The sequence below is a fragment of the Nerophis ophidion genome, linkage group LG03 (genome assembly GCF_033978795.1).
Source record: "Nerophis ophidion isolate RoL-2023_Sa linkage group LG03, RoL_Noph_v1.0, whole genome shotgun sequence".
NCBI lineage: Eukaryota > Metazoa > Chordata > Actinopteri > Syngnathiformes > Syngnathidae > Nerophis > Nerophis ophidion.
In genome coordinates, this window is record NC_084613.1 from 9,818,539 (window position 1) to 9,838,191 (window position 19,653).

Consider the following 19,653-nt stretch of genomic DNA (forward strand, 5'->3'; position numbering starts at 1 on the left):
AAAAAAAAAAAAGACTATTGTAATTTCCAAATATATTTTTTTTAAATACGGTAACTAAATAATTAAAAATGTGAACTTTTTTTCAAATTTAATGTGAGCGTCTGGTTACTACTTTGGTGAAAAGGGTAATAAAAAAAAAAAATTTTTCCAAAAAATATTTAGTTAACTTAGTAATGTTTCGTTTCCAAATTAAAGTAAAAATAAAATAAAATAAAAAAATAAAATAATATAACCGTGTCTTCCCTTGACGCTTGCGAGCATCCAGCGCTAGAGGGCGCTACGTCAAAAACATGTGTGCGGTTCTCTTCCCAAAACAGGAAGTCTCAGAAACCTGTTCCACTTTCCCGTTTTCCCCTCCCGGTTTTCTTAATTAATGACCTTATATCCTCGACTTAACCGACAACCTTAAAACGACAAACTAGACCACAAAACCGACGACGGAATTGACCGTTTAGTCCACTCGCAGTCGCCTTCGCCCTGAGTTAGCCTCGCTGGCTACCTCCATGCTAGCGGCTGTCATGGCGCCAAGTTGACTCTCCGGCCAACAAAAAAAACACGAAAAGTCGTCCGACAACATTCTTTGTTTATGGCAGTGACGGCTAAAAGCTCACCAAGATGAGGAGATTGAGCAAAAAGAAAGCTTTGACGCTGGTCAAAGAGCTGGACGCCTTCCCGAAAGTCCCCGAGAGCTACGTGGAGTCTTCAGCCAGCGGCGGCACAGGTGAGGCAGCCACAGTCCCTGCCTCACACCCGCTAACCGTCCCTCTATTTTTAATTATTGTTTTAGTGTCGCTGATTGCCTTCAGTGCCATGGCTGTTTTAGCCTTCCTGGAGTTCTTCGTGTACAGAGACACATGGATGAAATACGAGTACGAGGTGGACAAAGACTTCAGCAGGTGTTTATTGTTTTGTTGTTTATTGTTGATCCCCCATTAGCCGACGCACAAACGCCAGGCTAGTCTTCCAGGGGGTCCTTTTCAAAAGCTAAGTAAACTAATAATGCACAGATTCAGTTCAGGGCTGGGCGATATGGCCTTTTTTGTAATAACAATAACAGTACGGAACACTAGTGTGCCGTGGGAGATTAGGTAATTTAACCTAATTCCATCTATCCATTTTCTACCGCGGGGGTGCTGGATTCGGGCAGAAGGAGGGGTGCACCCTGGACAAGTCACCACTTCATCAGTTACGGCGTGGCGCGGTTAGGAGAGTGGCCGCGCTAGCAACCAGAGGATCCGTGGTTCGATCCCTACCTTCTACCAACCTAGTCACGTCCGTTGTGTCCGTCAGTGTTGTAAGCACAATGCCAATGGGCGCAATTTGCAAAATGCGCAACCGCATTTTGCAAATTTAATGTCAAATCAAATCAAATGTTTATTGGATTCATCACTATACAGCAGGGGTCGGGAACCTTTTTTGGCTGAGAGAGCCAAGAAGCCAAATATTTTAAAATGTATTTCTGAAAGAGCCATATAATATTTTTTGTAATAACATTGTTATTCTGAAGCTAACTGTGGAGGGGGGCGTGGCCTGCGGGCCTGCATCGAAGCGGGGTGTTGCTAGGATCGGCCTCGAAATCAGCGACAGGTGCGTAGATGGCCCATCTGGGCCTTGTTATCTAATCACCTGCCGCTCGGTTATAAGCAGCAGCCAGGAAGAGAGATGGGGTTGGAGCTGGAGCGAGGACGAAAGACAAAAAGACAATTGCTGGAAAGCAACTGAGAGACTTATTGAAAAATAAAACAATATTGTAACCCTGAAACAGGCTCTCATGTCGGTGCTTGGTGGTCTGAAGAACCCCCAGGAGGGCAAGCCCCACACTAACCAATAGTAAATAAATAACTTCCTACCGTTAACGCAACTTCTTAAACTAGTGCGGTAGAAAACGGATGGATGGATTAAAAATGCATGAGAACGGTATTTTTAACATTGTGATTACAAGTGGAATTATTCATTACTTATCGTGTTAAGCAATGTCAGCTAAGATTTATCCGAGAGCCAGACGCAGTCATCAAAAGAGCCACATCTGGCTCTAGAGCCATAGGTTCCCTACCCCTGATATACAGTGTACATCCACGACTAAACTACTGACTAAACTACTACCACAACTTGGTTTACTATTTATAGAATATTATAATGTAGGGTTACCTGGAACTTGAAATAGGCCACCCGGCCTGAATCCACACACTGAACCCTCACGCTTGGATAAATAGGCCTTGATGCCATCTACACAGTGTTGGGAGACTGTTTTGCTGTTAGGTCGCGTCCAAATTTGCAAAGTGCGCGAGATTGGTGAAATGCTTACAACATCAGCAAGACACCTCACCCTTGCTCCTGATGGGTGGTGGTTGTTATTGCCTTGCATGGCAGCTCCCACCATCAGTGTGTGAATGTGGAAATAGTAGGGGTGTAACGGTACACAAAAATTTCGGTTCGGTACGTACCTCGGTTTAGAGGTCACGGTCCGGTTCATTTTCGGTACAGTGGGAAAACAAACAAGTATAATTTTTTGGGTTATTTATGTACCAAATTTGTAAACAATGGCTTTATCCTTTTAACATTGGGAACACTATAATAATTCTGCCCAAGTTAATCCACATTAAACTGCCTCAAATTGTTGCTTTGATTAAATAAAATGACAAAACTTTTCTTCTACATATAAAAAGTGCTACACAAGTCAACTCATCATGCTTGATTTATTACAGTATTTGGGAAGCCTGTAGTTGACTTTTCTTATGTAAATGTTATATTTTTGTCAACATGTGATAGCAGGGACCCTGCCATTCAAAACTAGGCTGTTACATTACTAATTATTAATGTAACTATAGCTGAAAAATAGCTACAACTATAGCTGGCTTCACGGTGGAAGAGGGGTTAGTGCGCCTGCCTCACAATACGAAGTTCCTGCAGTCCTGGGTTCAAATACAGGCTCGCGAACTTTCTGTGTGGAGTTTTGCATGTTCTCCCCGTGAATGCGTGGGTTCCCTGCGGGTACTCCGGCTTCCTCCCACTTCCAAAGACATGCACCTGGGGATAGGTTGATTGGCAACACTAAATTGGCCCTAGTGTGTGAATGTTGTCTGTCTATCTGTGTTGGCCCTGCGATGAGGTGGCGACTTGTCCAGGGTGTACCCCGCCTTCCGCTCGATTGTAGCTGAGATAGGCGCCAGCACCCCCCGCGACCCCAAAAGGGAATAAGCGGTAGAAAATGGATGGATGGATAGCTGAAAAATAGTACAATAGCAATAGGAGATACTATTCATCCCGGAAATCTATGGAGTTCATGTGAAATAACAGACACACACAGGGCTTTGCTGCCCCTAACGCACACGCACACACAGCAAAATGAGCTAACGTAACGCTAAAAGCTAATTAACCTTCACATCACCTCAAGCCAGAACTGTGAACTGCAGTTTAAGTTTCTAAAATGTCAACGGGCTCATAGGGATGTTTGTAATAGTTCTGACTGGAAAGTGTTTTTTATAATTCGGGGAGTGTACGATGTCCGCTGCTAAACACGTCTCCTCGACAATGAAGCATTTACAACATGCGTTCTGAATACACACTGCTGATTGGCTGTTACATCGCTCTGAATACGCACTGCTGATTGGCTTTGTATGTAACCAATCAGATGGTTGTGTGGGCGGACCAAGGCTGGGTGCTCACTGCTCAGACAGAGGCAGAAAGCAGAGCAGCTTGTTAAGACTTTAGAGTACAAACTCGTTCGATACACCCTCGTACCGAACCGAAACCCCCGTACCGAAACGGTTCAATACAAATACACGTACCGTTACACCCCTAGGAAATAGTGGTAAAGCGCTTTGAGTACCTTAAAGGTAGGAACGCGCTATACAAGTATAACCAATTTAATCACAGGGTCACCACAGATAGACAACATTCACACTCACATTCACACACTAGGGCCAGGTGCAGGTGGGAGGAAGCCGGAGTACCCGGAGGGAACCCACGCAGTCACTTAATTGGGTTAAAAATATTTTTTGCAAACCAGTAATTATAATCCGCAAATAATGTGCCCTTGTCGAGTGTCTGTGCTGTCTGGAGTTCGGCAGCGTAACCGTGTAATACTCTTCGATATCAGTAGGTGGCAGCAAGTATCAATCAATCCATCAATGTTTATTTATATAGCCCCAAATCACAAATGTCTCAAAGGACTGCACAAATCATTACGACTACAACATCCTCGGAAGAACCCACAAAAGGGCAAGGAAAACTCACACCCAGTGGGCAAGGAGAATTCACATCCAGTGGGACGCCAGTGACAATGCTGACTATGAGAAACCTTGGAGAGGACCTCAGATGTGGGCAACCCCCCCCCTCTAGGGGACCGAAAGCAATGGATGTCGAGCGGGTCTAACATGATACTGTGAAAGTTCAATCCATAGTGGCTCCAACACAGCCGCGAGAGTTCAGTTCAAGCGGATCCAAGACAGCAACGAGAGTCCCGTCCACAGGAAACCATCTCAAGCAGATCAGCAGCGTAGAGATGTCCCCAACCGATACAGGCGAGCGGTCCATCCTGGGTCCCGACGAGCGGTCCATCCTGGGTCTCGACTCTGGACAGCCAGTACTTCATCCATGGTCATCGGACCGGACCCCCTCCACAAGGGAGGGGGGGGACATAGGAGAAAGAAAAGAAGCGGCAGATCAACTGGTCTAAAAAGGAGGTCTATTTAAAGGCTAGAGTATACAGATGAGTTTTAAGGTGAGACTTAAATGCTTCTAGTTGCTTTGTAGTTGTCGGAAACGACGACAAAAAGGTATCGTATGCTTAAACAAAAATAAACAAAAAGGCATTGAAGCTTTGGGAAGGCTATGCAGAACGAAACTAAAAGCGAACCGACTGCAAAGTAAACAAAAACAGAATGCTGGACGACAGCAAAGACTTACAGCGTGTGGGGAAGAGACGGCGTCCACAATGTACATCCGAATATGACATGACAATCAACAATATCCCCACAAAGAAGGATAAAAACAACTTAAATAGTCTTGATTGCTAAAAACAAAACAGGTGTGGGGAATAGCGGTCAAGGAAGACATGAAACTGCTACAGGAAAATACCAACAAAAGAGGAAAAGCCTCCGAAATAGGAGCGCAAGACAACAACTAAAACACTACACACAGTAATAAAAATTTCCTAACCGCAGCGATACTTCTACCCATCTTAGCGACAATTTGATTGATATGTTCCGATTACGAAAGTGTGTTACTAAGTGTAACGCCCGAAAGTCTTACTTTATCCGTTTGTTTGATTGATTGTTCTGAAAGCTGTAAGTTAAGTATAGGATTTTTGGCCCGACGATGTTTAAAATGTTTAAAACCAGCCTTATTGCTTAAAACCCACTCAGTGTTTGTTGTCATTTCTTATTAAATGTGTTATTTTCTGTTCTGGTGCAGCAAACTGCGGATAAACATCGACATCACAGTAGCCATGAGATGCCAGTGTAAGTAATTCGATTTGAACTCATCATCGATACAAACATGGGGACACGTCATTAGGTACACCTTATACCTTCTTCTCAGGCAGGGGTCGGCGACCCAAAATGTTGAAAGGCCAAAAATACAAAACGCAAATCTTGTCTGAAGCTGCAAAAACATTAAAAGTCTTATATAAGTGTTATAAGGTGTCTATATTAGTTATAATAGCCCACTATCAAAATGACTTTGAAAGTCTTATATAAGTGTTATAATGAAGACAACACATGATGTAAGTGTCTATATTAGTTATGACAGACTACTATCAAAATGACTTTGAAAGTCTTATATAAGTGTTATAATAAAGACAACACATAATGTACGTATCTATATTAGCCTACTATCAAAATGACTTTAAAAGTCTTATATAAGTGTTATAATGAAGACAACACATGATGTAAGTGTCTATATTAACTATAACAGCCTACTATCAAAATGACTTTAAAAGTCTTATATAAGTGTTATAATGAAGACAACTCACGATGTACGTATCTATATTAGCCTACTATCAAAAGGACTTTAAAAGTCTTATATAAGTGTTGTAATGAAGACAACACATTATATAAGTGTCTATATTAACTATAACAGCCTACTATCAAAATGACTTTAAAAGTCTTATATAAGTGTTATAATGAAGACAACACATTATGTAAGTGGTTATACTAGCTATCATAGCCTACTATCAAAATAACTGTGTCGCAGACTGAAGCAAATCTTTGTTGACAGAAATGTTGAAATGTAAAACTTATTCTACACATTTTTACAACATTTGAAACTATTAGTGAATTAGATGTTACTCAGAGGTTGAGATAACTCCTGGAAATGACTGGATTTTAATGGCCAAAAGTATAGATGTGTGTGTCCAAGTTCAAGGAAACGGCAGGCTGTCTTCTAAAAATAGATTTATTACAATCTTTGGCAAGCTAGGTAATGTTTGCTGTGGTCTGGAACAACATGGCACACAAACAACTGTCTGAAATGCAGCCAATATTACATAGAGATAATGTGTCATGACACATGGAAATATAAGTAAAAGATATTTAATGAGCTCAGATATAGCTACAAATGAGGCCTAATGATGCAATATGTACATACAGCTAGCTTAAATAGCATGTTAGCAGGGATTAGCTTGCTGTCATGCACTGACCAAATATGCTTGATTAGCACTCCGAACAAGTCAATAAAGTCAACAAAGCGCACCTTTGTGCATTCACGCACAGTTTAAAAGGTTTGGTGGCCAAAATGAGACGGAGTGGAAGATTTGACCTGTAAACAAACTGTTGCGTCACAGTCCACACTATGGTGAGTTCAAGAACCGCCAAAATGAGTAAGAGAAAACAATGTTGACCAAACAGTGTCATCAGTGAAGCATACACACAAACATATTAAACAGTGGGCTTTCTAACAATTGGGAAGTTTTGTGTCTGGTTTGTCCTAAAAAAAAACAACATAATAAAACAAAAATATTTCTCCCCCTTCTTTTTCCATTTTCAAACCTTTTTTAAAAATGCTCTAGGGCGGCACTAAAGATCCGCGGGTTGCTGACCCGCGTTTTAATGAGATTATTAGAAAAATTGATTGATTGATTGATTGAAACTTTTATTAGTAGATTGCACAGTTCAGTACATATTCCGTACAATTGACCACTAAATGGTAACACCCGAATACGTTTTTCAACTTCGGGGTCCACGTTAATCAATTCAACGACGACACAGTGCACTCCCACAAATGTCAAACATGTCAAATAATACTTCAAACTGTACAATAATTACACATTTCTGATACCGTGCATGTATTAGATTCTACAAGTGTATCAAATATTTGCGTGTGTACTTAATCTTGACGTGTGTTTTCCATTCTGCAGATATAGGTGCAGATGTTCTGGACCTGGCTGAGACCATGGTTGCTTCTGATGGCCTTAAATATGAACCAGTGAGTTGTTTAAATGTTCTTATTGGTCCTCAACATTTTCTTTAAAAAAATGTGAATTTATAGGAGAACTGACCTTTTTTTGGGAATTTTTTCAATTGTTCACAATCCATATGTAAGACGAGCACGTGTTTTTCTTTTTTTATGCATTCTAACTCGTAAATAAACACTAGCAAAAGTGATAATAACATAACATAATATTTATGTGTTCTGCTCATTTTAAGCATACAGCATATTAATTCCACGGACGCATTAAAATGTTCGCTTTACCCTTCAACAACAACATAGGTAGAAGTATTTCTAAGTGCTGAATAATAAAAACAAATTACACAAGGCTGCAAGCAGCGATAGTCGGGACCGACTTTTGCTGGTGTTTCCTGCCTTTACCCATTCAACATATCTTTACCTGCACGTTACCTACCTTCCCTGCATCCTGAGGTCACACTGGTGCTTTTTTCTTTCACCCATACATGCTGGTGCTTCCTGCCATCACCCAGACAACATATCCTTACCTGCACATTACCTACCATCTCTGTATCCTGGAGTCAAACTGGTGCCTCCTTCTTTCACCCAGTCAACATATCTTTACCCGCAAAGTACCTACCTTCTCTGCAGTGTGTGGTCATGCTGGTGCTTCCTGCTTTTAAGCGTCCATCTTGAGACGGCAGCAGCGCAGCAGCATCAGCGCAGCGGTTATTTGAAGGCTCGTAAAATCAAAACCGGAGCATTTAGAAAAACCCTTTGCGCAACTTTTAATCAGAAGGAATCAATCTCTTTCCTGTGCGAGTTTGAAGCCAACACAACAAACGCGCTCAGAGGAGATAATGTTTGAAAAAAGGGGACGGGTTTTTACAAAAAAATTGTTTTGAAGGGTTAATTGCCAACTTCCTGTGGATTTTTGCTGAAGGATGTCAATTAATGAAATGTAGGTCTAAGTGAGACCTACATAGAAGTTGTTGTTTCATGTCTCTATGACATTCCTACCGGAAGTTACAAGCAGTTTTGTCTGTTTTCTTCCTAGGAGCAGTTTTGTCTGTGTTTTATTCCTAGGGGGTGCTAAAGCGCAATTTTAAGTTTTTTTTTTTTTTTTTTTTTTTATTAAATCGCAATTTTCGCCAGTCCTGATGTGTGTGTCCAGTTTGGTGAGTTTTAAAGCATTTTAAGCGTATCAAATTACAGCTCAAGGAGGCAAAAATGACATTTTTTAGGAAACTTTTGTTTTTAAGGGCTATTTGTCAACTTCCTGTTGATTTTTTGATTGATTGATTGATACTTTTATTAGTAGTTTGCACAGTACAGTACATATTCTGTACAATTTTTGCTGAAGGATGTCATTTTATAAAATGTAGGTCTAAGTCAGACCTACATAGAGGTTTCTGTTTCATGTCTCTACGACATTCCTAACGAAAGCTACATGCAGTTTTGTCTGTTTTTTTCCTAGGGGGCGCTAGAGCGCAATTCTGAGTTTTTTTTTTTTTTTTTTATTAGATGGCAAATTTCGCCAGTCCTGATGTGTGTGTAAAATTTGGTGAGTTTTGAAGCATGTTAAGTGGGTCAAATTACAGCTCAAAGAGGCGGCGGTATAATAATAATAATAAAACCTTAGAAATACAATAGTGTCCTCTGTCCCAAATGGACATTCGGTCCCTAATAAAACCATCACTTACTCTACAAAGTCTGCATTCACTGGTATGCCGACTGATGGGATGTTTATATCTTCCCCTTTAGATGAAGAATTAATCATAATGCTTTCGCAGGAAGGAAAAAAAAGTGCCGCAAAAAAGCGTCTGTTCGTGTCTTTTCTCATGAATCCCTGTGGATGTCAAAGTTGAATATAATAATTGATAAAAAAAAACAAGCAAACCGGAGGTTTGACTCAGAGAAGGCAGGGTCGGTAAAAAAAAAAAATACGAAAAAATCCGCGTCCCGGGGATGCGCGGACTTTCGTAAATGCGCCTCCTTTTTGCCTTCAAGGCGTAAAAAGACACAAAAAGTGCGTTAACGCCAACAGTGAGTACAATATACTTCTACAACACCACACGTTGGTGGACCCTTTCTTAAGCAAATGTGTCCAAACAGCGGGAAAATTGCATTTAGGAACGATAAAAGAACTTAAAAATAATTCAAATGTCCGCTGTGTACAGTTTACTTGTTTTCTTTAATGAACTGTTTTTTTTCTCTCTCCTCCTTTTTAGGTCAATTTCGAATTGTCGCCACAGCAAAGACTTTGGCACATGTAAGTAGACTTGATGACGTCTTTCAGCGTCCTACATTCTGAGGAAACAAACTATTTCACACATTTTTATTGGAGATACAGTATTTACTTGAATTGACCCTGCCTAGAATTACTGCCGGGTCAAACTCGCTTCGCAAAATAATTAGCGCATGCTTAGCATTAGCGCCGGTTCAGGATTAACCTCGTTTCGCAAAATATTATTTTTATGAGCGCATGTCTAGAATTTCCGCCGGGTCCAAATCGTATCGCCAAATAATTCGCATATGTCTAGAATTTCCTCCGGGTTAAACTCGTCACGTCACGAGTGACACTTCACCTGTCATCATTTTCAAAATGGAGGAGGCTGATTTCAATAATTTGGAATCGCATAAAGGGAAGAAGATTAAGATTTATTCAGTCGGATATAAGGTCCAAGCTATTGAATATGCTAAAAAGAACAGTAAGCAGCTATGTTTTATTAATATACCGTAGTCGCGTGTGTCAAATATGAGTCATTAAATGACTCTCGCCTTCTGGTGGTAGAGGGCGCTAGTGATCCTTCTTGCGACAACTCGGCTGCAAAAGAAGTGACAACAAGCAGCAAGAGTGAGCAGCGATCGTTTATTTTTTCCTCTGGCTTGCTCTTTTAATATGGAGGATTACATATCTAAAATAAAACAGTTTTCTAAACTGGACTTTCAATCGAAGCAGGAGGTCATAAAGGACGATCTCCATCGAGACAGAGAGACTTTTAAAACTGAAGAAAGATAAGGAAGACTTCTATAAACAAGTTATCGATGCTTTTGTTCACAAGGAGCTGCGCATGGACTTCATTTATAAGTAAAGGTAAGACCATAATAAAGTTTTTTCTATTAAATGTGCTTTTCATGATGGTATCCTTACATCACACTCAAATTTATAAGCGCAGGCCTGAATTTACCGCATGCCTTTGGTATGAAGAGGTTTTAAAATAATTAGCGCATGCTTGCCTTTACCGCTTGCCTTTACCGCTTGCCTTTGGTAAACGCCGGAGTGAGAAGAGGTTTTAAATTAATTTGCGCCCCGGTGGGAATTCAAGGAAATACGTTAAAAGGAAATTAGTGACAAAGTCACTATTTACAATGAAGCAGGAGCACATTGTAAATCTGCTATTCATTCGGGCATATCACAATTTAGTCGAGCGCTATACAAGCAATGTGAATCACAAACATAACGGAATCAACAAAATATGATGAACACGAGTAGAATTGTCTCTCTGTATGTTTGTTTATTTCTTTTTGAAAAACTTTTGCAGGACTCTTCTTCACATCCAGGAACGGCTAAGGGTGGAGCACTCCCTGCAGGATTTGATCTTCAAGAGTGCGGTGAAAGGAGCTCCAGCTGCTCAGTCTGGCAGGTGCTAATCTTCTAGTATTTTATAATGCAGGCATGTGATTTTTCCGTCTATAGTCAAAAATCCATCTTTTTTTATCTCTGTAAAAATATAAAAAATATATTTTCTGTTTTTATTTGTTTTTTCCGACCTACAAAATGTGTGTTAAAATGTTGTTGGCAGGTCTGGTAGTGGTAAAAAATATGATTTTCCATTAAAAATTATGATCTTAAAGATGGAAGCGACGTAGCGAAGCAACTCCACGGTAAACATCAATAATGATTGGTTGGTTTAAGTACAGGAACATCCATGATTGGTTGTTGTTTACTATGTTGAGTCACCATTGGTTGAGATTAGGGCAAAACATTAGGGACAGGCCAATCAGAGGCAAGATAGGGCGGGTCATGGAACCAGGAAGTGAAATCACAACAGACATCTCAAATGACGACGAGAGAGTCGGAGAAGAGTAGAAGGAATACAATATTCAAGCGGGCGATTTATTAATAAAAAAAAACTAGTGGAAGATGGCAGAGGGATTATTTTCCATAGAAGTTTTTTTTTAGCAATGTAGACCACGTCCAGGAAACCCATCATGTGTTTTCTTGGCCACATTTGGACAAATGTATGCATCTGGATAAAACGGTTGCCAACATTTGACTTTTTTACCATGTAAGCCCACGTGGAAGAGGTGGAATACACACATGATTGTGGCAGACATGTTTGCTACAGTATAGGCTGTCTAAATGCTACATTTCATTTTCATCGATGTTTTACAACAAGACAATAGCTGAGATTTTATTCATGATTTCTACTTTTTGTATTTTGACATTGAATAGTTGAATCATTTTGAAACAAACAATGTGACATTTTTTATATTTGTTATTTCATGCTATAAATGTTAGTTAATAGAATAAACATTGTTTGTACTCTATGATTTTTGCATTTGGAGCAGTTAGAAGTGGAAAGGGAGTCGAAGAGCCAGAAAATGGCTATAAAATCCGAGGCAGGATCCACTAAAGCAGAAACAAAAAGGAAAATGCAAGCTGCTCAGACATTTGTCAGAAAGGCACTTTTCAGAGCTATTTAAAAAAAAAATGCCATACTAATGTGTAAATAATGTCAATAATTAGATGAACCTGCGATGAGGTGACGACTTGTCCAGGGTGTACCCCGCCTTCCGCCCGATTGTAGCTGAGATAGGCGCCAGCGCCCCCCGCGACCCCAAAAGGGAATAAGCTGTAGAGAATGGATGGATGGATGGATAGATGAACCATCTGTGTCTGTGAAGTGAACACTAGTAAGGTTGTAAATATTGTATAGAGTAGGCTAACCCATGTGGTTCCTGTGGATGTGAACACAAGTTGTAATTACTGTAGTGACTAAATAACATAGTGACTGAAACTGACTTAGTAATGTGTAAATAATGTCAATAACTGGATGAACCATCTGTGGCTGTGAAGTGAACACTAGTAAGGTTGTAAATAATGTATAGAGTAGGCTAACCCATGTGGTTCCTGTGGATGTGAACACAAGTTGTAATTACTGTAGTGACTAAATAACATAGTGAATGAAACAGACAAAGGAATTGCCTAAATAATGTCAATAAGTAGATGAGACATCTGTGGCTGTGAAGTGAACACTAGTAAGGTTGTAAATACTGTATAGAGTAGGCTAACCCATGTAGTTCCTGTGGATGTGAACACAAGTTGTAATTACTGTAGTGACTCAATAACAGTGACTGAAACCGACATAGTATTGTGTGAATAATGTCAATAACTAGATGAAGCATCTGTGGCTGTGAAGTGAACACTAGTAAGGTTGTAAATACTGTATAGAGTAGGCTAACCCATGTAGTTCCTGTGGATGTGAACACAAGTTGTAATTACTGTAGTGACTAAATAACAGTGACTGAAACCGACATAGTATTGTGTGAATAATGTCAATAACGAGATGAACCACCTCTGGCTGTGAAGTGAACACTGGTAAAGTTGTAAATACTGTATAGAGCAGGCTAACCAATGTGGTTCCTGTGGATGTGAACACATGTTGTAATTACTGTAGTGACTAAATAACAGTGACTGAAACCGACATAGTAATGTCAATAACTAGATGAAGCATCTGTGGCTGTGAAGTGAACACTGGTAAGGTTGTAAATACTGTATAGAGCAGGCTAACCCATATGGTTCCTGTGGATGTGAACACAAGTTGTAATTACTGTAGTGACTAAATAACATAGTGACTGAAACATATATATATATTGACATTAAATAGTTGAATCATTTTGAAACATAAACAACACAATATTTGTTATTTCATGCTATAAATCACAAATGGCTATTCAGATAAAGGAAGTTAGCTAGTAGAATAAACATTGTTTGTACTGTTTGTACCCCCCATGTTCCCTCACCAGGGTACCACCCTGGACCTGCGGCCCCCAGATCCTTGGCTTATTTTTAGTCTTTTTCATTAAGTTCAAATCACATGCTTGCTGGCTGCAACCAGTAGAGTTAATGTTAATTTTCCATCTCAACTAGTTTTCTGAGGAAATAACTGTAAACCGCATTATAAATATTGCCAGACATGTCACAGTTGAGTCACTGAAATGAGATCAAACAGCACCATCTGCTGGATGTGGAAAGGCACTGACCCACACTCACCTTTTGAACTAATGTGGCGTTTTTTTTTCAGCGTGGACAGCAGCATATCTTTGACGGCTTGCAGGATTCATGGACATCTGTACGTCAACAAAGTGGCCGGAAACTTCCACATCACAGTTGGCAAGTATGTTCACACTTTTATAGTCCATGTACTGTATTTTTTGGATTCTAAGTCACTCCGGAGTATACGTCCCACCGGCCGAAAATGCATAATAAAGAAGGAAAAAAACATATATACGCCGCACTGGACTATAAGTCTCATTTTTGGGGCAAATTTATTTGATAAAATCCAACAGCAGGAATAGGCATTTGAAAGGCAATTTAAAATAAATAAAGAATAGTGAACAAGAGGTTGAATAAGTGTACGTTATATGAGGCATAAATAACCAACTGAGAAGGTGCCTGGTATGTTAACGTAACATATTATGGTAAGAGTCATTCAAATAACTATAACATATAGAACATGCTCTACGTTCACCAAAAAATCTGTCACTCCTAATCAATAAATCCCATGAAATCTTCTTCCTCGGTGTCGCTTCCAAACAACTCTGCCAACTCCAAAGTTATGCGCCGCTTCCTCTTGTCGTTTTCTTCTACATATTTCACTACGTCCAGTTTGTAATCTGCAGTACATGATTTCCTTTTCGGTGCCATTTTTGTTCAGCCCTTCTCAGATTTTATAAGTTACCGGCAACGATGAAATGATCCATTTTAATAGCTAGGGCAGTAGCATATAGCAGTTAGCATTCCATGACCCACAATGCACTTCTGCCATGACCCTCCCCCGCGGAATTCTTATTGGTTGACGTGTGTGTGACGATTGCTGACATTTTCTTCGTCTCTTCCGCGAATGAGATAAATATTATTATTTCATATTTTGTAATCAGCAGTACATGATTTCCTTTTCGGTGCCATTTTCGTTCAGGACTTCTCAGTTTTTATATGTTACTGCCAACGATGATATGAACAATTTTAATTGCTACGGCAGTAGCACATAGCATATAGCACAGTGTTTTTCAACCACTGTGCCGCGGCACACTAGTGTGCTGTGAGATACAGTCTGGTGTGCCGTAAGAGATGATCTATTGGGGTTAAAATAGCCTTGGCGTCACTATAGACAGCGATTTTAAACTAGACCAGTGGTTCCCAAAGTGGGCGGTACCGCCCCCCTGGGGGCGGTGGAAAGATCTGGGGGGGGCGGTGAGGAAGAAGGGGGCGGTAGGGGGGCGGCAGTCCGAAGTCGAAGTCAGAAATTCGAACGTTTGTTTGACGATTTGTACACAACACGTGCAGCAGGACGAGTCAGTGGACGACGAGTCAGTGGACGACGCATCAGGGTCCGGTTACCACACGCCAACATCATATTTAGTAGAACGGGGCTCCAGTGCAGTCGCCTTGCTTCTTTCCAAGCAAAGAAACCGACTGAAAATTACTGACCGTGGGGATCTACGACTTCTTCTTAGTGAGTTCCAGCCTGATGTTGAGAAGCTTATGTCCCTGCACCAAGCACATCCATCCCATTAATATTAAGTGTGAGACAATGAAGGTTACTGGTGGAATGTTTATTTATCATTCTATGTTGCTGAAACAGTTAAAACTGCTAAAAAATAAATTGGTTTACTAAATTGGGTTTTATTCGTGAAATACACATTTGTGTATGTAAGGGGGGGGGGCGCTAGGAATTCACTGGGGAGCCAAGGGGGCGCCAGCCTGCAAAAGTTTGGGAACCATTGAACTAGACAAACAAGTCAATGGCGTTTTAAAATCGTGTTTTCATCACCTTCGTCTTTTAGTAAAGGTTAAACCGTTTTTATCTTTTAACCTTTTTGAACAAGTCGTGCATGCTTTTATTTCAAGTCGCCTGGACTACTGCAATGCACTTTATGCTGCCATTAGCCAAAAAGCTCTCTCCCGGTTGCAGTTAGTCCAGAATGCGGCAGCAGGACTTTTAACAGGGGCCAGGAAACGCCAGCATATAACCCCAATTCTTCGGAGTTTGCACTGGCTCCCTGTTAATTTTAGAATTGATTTTAAAACATTGCTGTTTGTTTTTAAATCTTTACATGGACCGGCACCTCAATATATCTCGGACCTCATCCAAATTTACATTCCTGCGCGCGCTCTGAGGTCCGAGAGCCAGTTTCAGCTCGTGGTGCCCAAGACCAGACTTAAGACCAAGGGAGACAGGGCCTTCTCTGTGGTCGGCCCTAAGCTCTGGAACAATCTGCCGCTCCATGTTCAAAGTGCTTCCACAGTGGAGTGTTTTAAGTCTCGTCTTATGAGCCACTTTTATTCTTTGGCTTTTAACACTACGTGAGTTGTGTGGTCCTCTGTCCTCTGTGTGTTTTATACACTTTGATTTCTATTTTACTCTTTTAATTGATTTTACCCTTTAAAATTGTTTTTAATCATATTTGTTTTTATATATATATATTTTTTTTATATTGGTTTTATATTTATTTATTTTTTGTTTTTATTCAGTCATTGGTGGAGCATAATATTGTTTTTTTTAATATTGTTTTTAACATTGCTGTGCAGCACTTTGGAAACGTTCTTGTAGTTTAAATGTGCTATATTAATAAAGTGGATTGGATTGAAAATACTTTTTGCAAACCAGTAATTATAGTCTGCAAATGATGTGTTGTTGCTGAATGTCGGTGCTGTCTAGCGCTCGGCTGAGTAACCGTGTAATACTCTTCCATATCAGTAGGTGGCAGCAGGTAGCTAATAGCTTTGTAGATGTTGGAAACAGTGGGAGGCACGGTGGAGGTAAAAAAGTGTCTACTGCTTAAACCAAAAATAAACAAAAGGCATTGAAGCTTAGGGAAGGCTATGCAGAACGGAACTAAAACTAAATTGACTACAAAGTAAACAAAAACAGAATGCTGAACGACAGCAAACACTTACTGTGGAGCAAAGACGACGTCCACAATGTACATCCGAACATGACATGACAATCAACAATGTCACCACAAAGAAGGATAAAAACAATTGAAATATTTTTGATTGCTAAAAAACAAAGCAGGTGTGGGGAATATCGCTCAAAGGAAGACATGGAACTGCTACAGGAAAATACCAAAAAAAGAGAAAAAGCCACCAAAATAGGAGTGCAAGACAAGAACTAAAACACTGCACACAGGAAAACTGCAAAAAAAGTCCATATAAGTCAGGGTGTAATGGGACAGGTGGTGACAGCACACCTACTTTGAGACAAGAGCTATAGTGATGCATGCTTGGTTATGCTTTAAAGTCGTATCCAACTATTGCGACGACTTTTTACTGTCAACTGAGTTTATGATTTCTGTTGGTTGTGTGCCTCCAAAATTTTCAACACAAAAAATGTGCTTTGTCTCAGAAAAGGTTGAAAAACACTGATATAACAGTTCTCCCGTCCAAAGGCAAAACCCAGTAACTCCATCCATCCATCCATTTTCTACCGCTTATTCCCTTTCGGGGTGGCGGGGGGCGTCAGCGCCCCCCGCCACCCCAAAAGGGAATAAGCGGTAGAAAATGGATGGATGGAACCCAGTAACTCAATTAACTCAATCATTTTGGAGTTCCTAGGTGATATGCTTTACATTAGTGTATGCGATATTTTAATTTGTTCCGTAAGTAAGCTGTTACGCGCATGGCAGGACCTAGCAACTACCACATAACCGCGTAGATACAACAGAAAAACCTAGTATCTCAAGGGACCAATCGGAGCTTCTTTGTCAGTCGCCTTATTGTCTTTAATGAGACATTTGCAGGAATGGGGGCCGACGTTTAACCTGATTATGTGATATTACGGCACGAGGTTGATATTTGGAAGATTGGCCCAGGACGTTGCAAGCACCTTCATTAAATGTATTGTTCTTGATTCTTCCCCCTTGCATACTCTTTTGGGCAGATAACTGTGGAGGTCAAAATAAAAACTGGACGCTGTACACGGGCTCTTGCCCAATGTGCAAACGCAGAATGGGGCCCACCCGAGATTGTGATACAATATCTGGAGAAAGGGCACACACGTTCATGAGAGCAGATTCAATCGGCAAGAAAATGAAAGCTCAAGAAAACATCGATACGTTTGATGACGTTGTAGATCTTTTTAAGACAGCATCAAGATAGATTGGTTTTCCTTTGTTTTCGCAAATTCTGCTAGAAGTGAGTTACTAGGTTTTGCCCTTGGACGGGAGAGTTGGCATCCCATGACCCACAATGCACTTCTGCCATGACTCTCCCCCGCCAAAATGCTTATTGGTTGACGTGTGTGTGACGATTGCCGACATTTTCTTCGTCTCTTCCGTGAATGAGATAAATTATATTATTTGATATTTTACGGTAATGTGTTAATAATTTCCCACATAAGTCGCTCCGGAGAATATGTGGCAAACTATGTGAATTGTGAAGGGAAGTGAATTATATTTATGTAGCGCTTTTTCTCTAGTGACTCAAAGCGCTTTAATATTTAAGTTACATTCAAACCAGTGTGGGTGGCACTGGGAGCAAGTGGGTAAAGTGTCTTGCCCGAGGACACAACGTCAGTGACTAGGACGGCGGAAGCGGGAATCGAACCTGCAACCCTCAAGTCGCTGGCACGGCCACTCTATCAACCGAGCTAAACCGCTAAACTATGAAAAAAACTGCGACTTATAGTCCGAAAATTACGGTAAAATTTGTGGTCCTGGAGAACCCGGAACATTGCTCTTGAGTTAACCACATAATGAAAATGGGAAACAGTGTTTAAGATATCCTGAAAATAACTACTCCTCCCCTACCTTGTGAGCAAATGTAGTTAAAAGCTCTCCACATGTGAGTTTGTTGTCGCCTCATTTTCTGGGCAGCATTAAGGCACAGCGTCTCTCCGTTTCTAGTCTGCGCGGTGTAAAAGCCAATAAAATGTGTATTTCTGCTTCGGGCGGTTTTGCAAGTCAGTGTTTCCAATGGACTGTGGTGCCAAATTGATCAACTTTTTACAACCTGTTTAAGGACTTGGCGCCAAGAGATAAAACTAGCGACATATTTGCCCGCAAGTGTGAGGTTTTTCTTCTTTACTCTCCACTGAGTGACAAACAAAGGAGACTTCTCGTTGGAGTGTTGTTTACTGAGTGGGATGTGAGCCGTAAGATGAATGAATGGGGCGGTATAGCTCGGTTGGTAGAGTGGCCATGCCAGCATCTTGAGGGTTCCAGGTTCGATCTGCCATCTTAGTCACTGCCGTTGTGTCCTTGGGCAAGACACTTTACCCACCTGCTCCCAGTGCCACCCACACATGTAACTTAAATATTGGGTTTCACTATGTAAAGCGCTTTGAGTCACTAGAGAAAAAGCGCTATATAAATACAATTCACTTCACTTCTCAACTATATCTCTGATGTAATTAAGAGGTTATTACAGTTGAATGGTCATCTTAAAGGGGAACTGCACTTTTTTATGGACTTTTGCCTTTCGTTCACAATAGAGATGTCCGATGATAACGTGCTGCAGATATTATCGGCCGATCAATGCTTTAAAATGTAATATCGGAAATGATCGGTATCGGTTTCAAAAAGTAAAATTTATGACTTTTTAAAACGCTGCTGTACAGAGTGGTACATGGACGAAGGGAGACGTACAGAGCAGTTGGGTCTCCCAGTCATACTTGCCAACCCTCTGGATTTTCCCGGGAGACTCCCAAAGTTCAGTGCCCCTCCCGAAAATCTCCCGGTGCTACCATTCTCCCGAATTTCTCCCGATTTCCACCCAGTCAACAATATTGGGGGCACTGCCTTTGCGTGCCGCCCCGATCACTTAATATCTACGGCTTTTCACACACACAAGTGAATGCAAGGCATAATTGATCAACAGCCATACATGTCATACTGGGGGTGGCCGTATAAACAACTTTAACACTGTTAAAAATATGCGCCACACTGTGAACCCACACCAAACAAGAATGACAAACACATTTCCGGAGAACATCCGCACCGTAACACAACATAAACACAACAGAAATACCCAGAACTCCT

The 19,653-nt window shown here is 40.7% G+C and overlaps 1 protein-coding gene across 1 annotated transcript in view; it reads left to right on the forward strand.

Moving 5' to 3' along the window:
* The first annotated feature begins 283 nt into the window (after positions 1–283).
* The window catches only part of ergic2 (ERGIC and golgi 2), a 38,664-nt gene continuing 19,294 nt past the window's right edge, over positions 284–19,653 (forward strand). Inside the window, exons 1-7 of the mRNA XM_061894229.1 lie at positions 284–721; positions 788–896; positions 5,416–5,462; positions 7,358–7,425; positions 9,618–9,658; positions 10,932–11,033; positions 13,698–13,790. Of these exons, the coding sequence (XP_061750213.1) occupies positions 616–721; positions 788–896; positions 5,416–5,462; positions 7,358–7,425; positions 9,618–9,658; positions 10,932–11,033; positions 13,698–13,790 (566 nt within the window). The 5' untranslated portion in view covers positions 284–615. The remainder of the gene's footprint in view (positions 722–787; positions 897–5,415; positions 5,463–7,357; positions 7,426–9,617; positions 9,659–10,931; positions 11,034–13,697; positions 13,791–19,653) is intronic.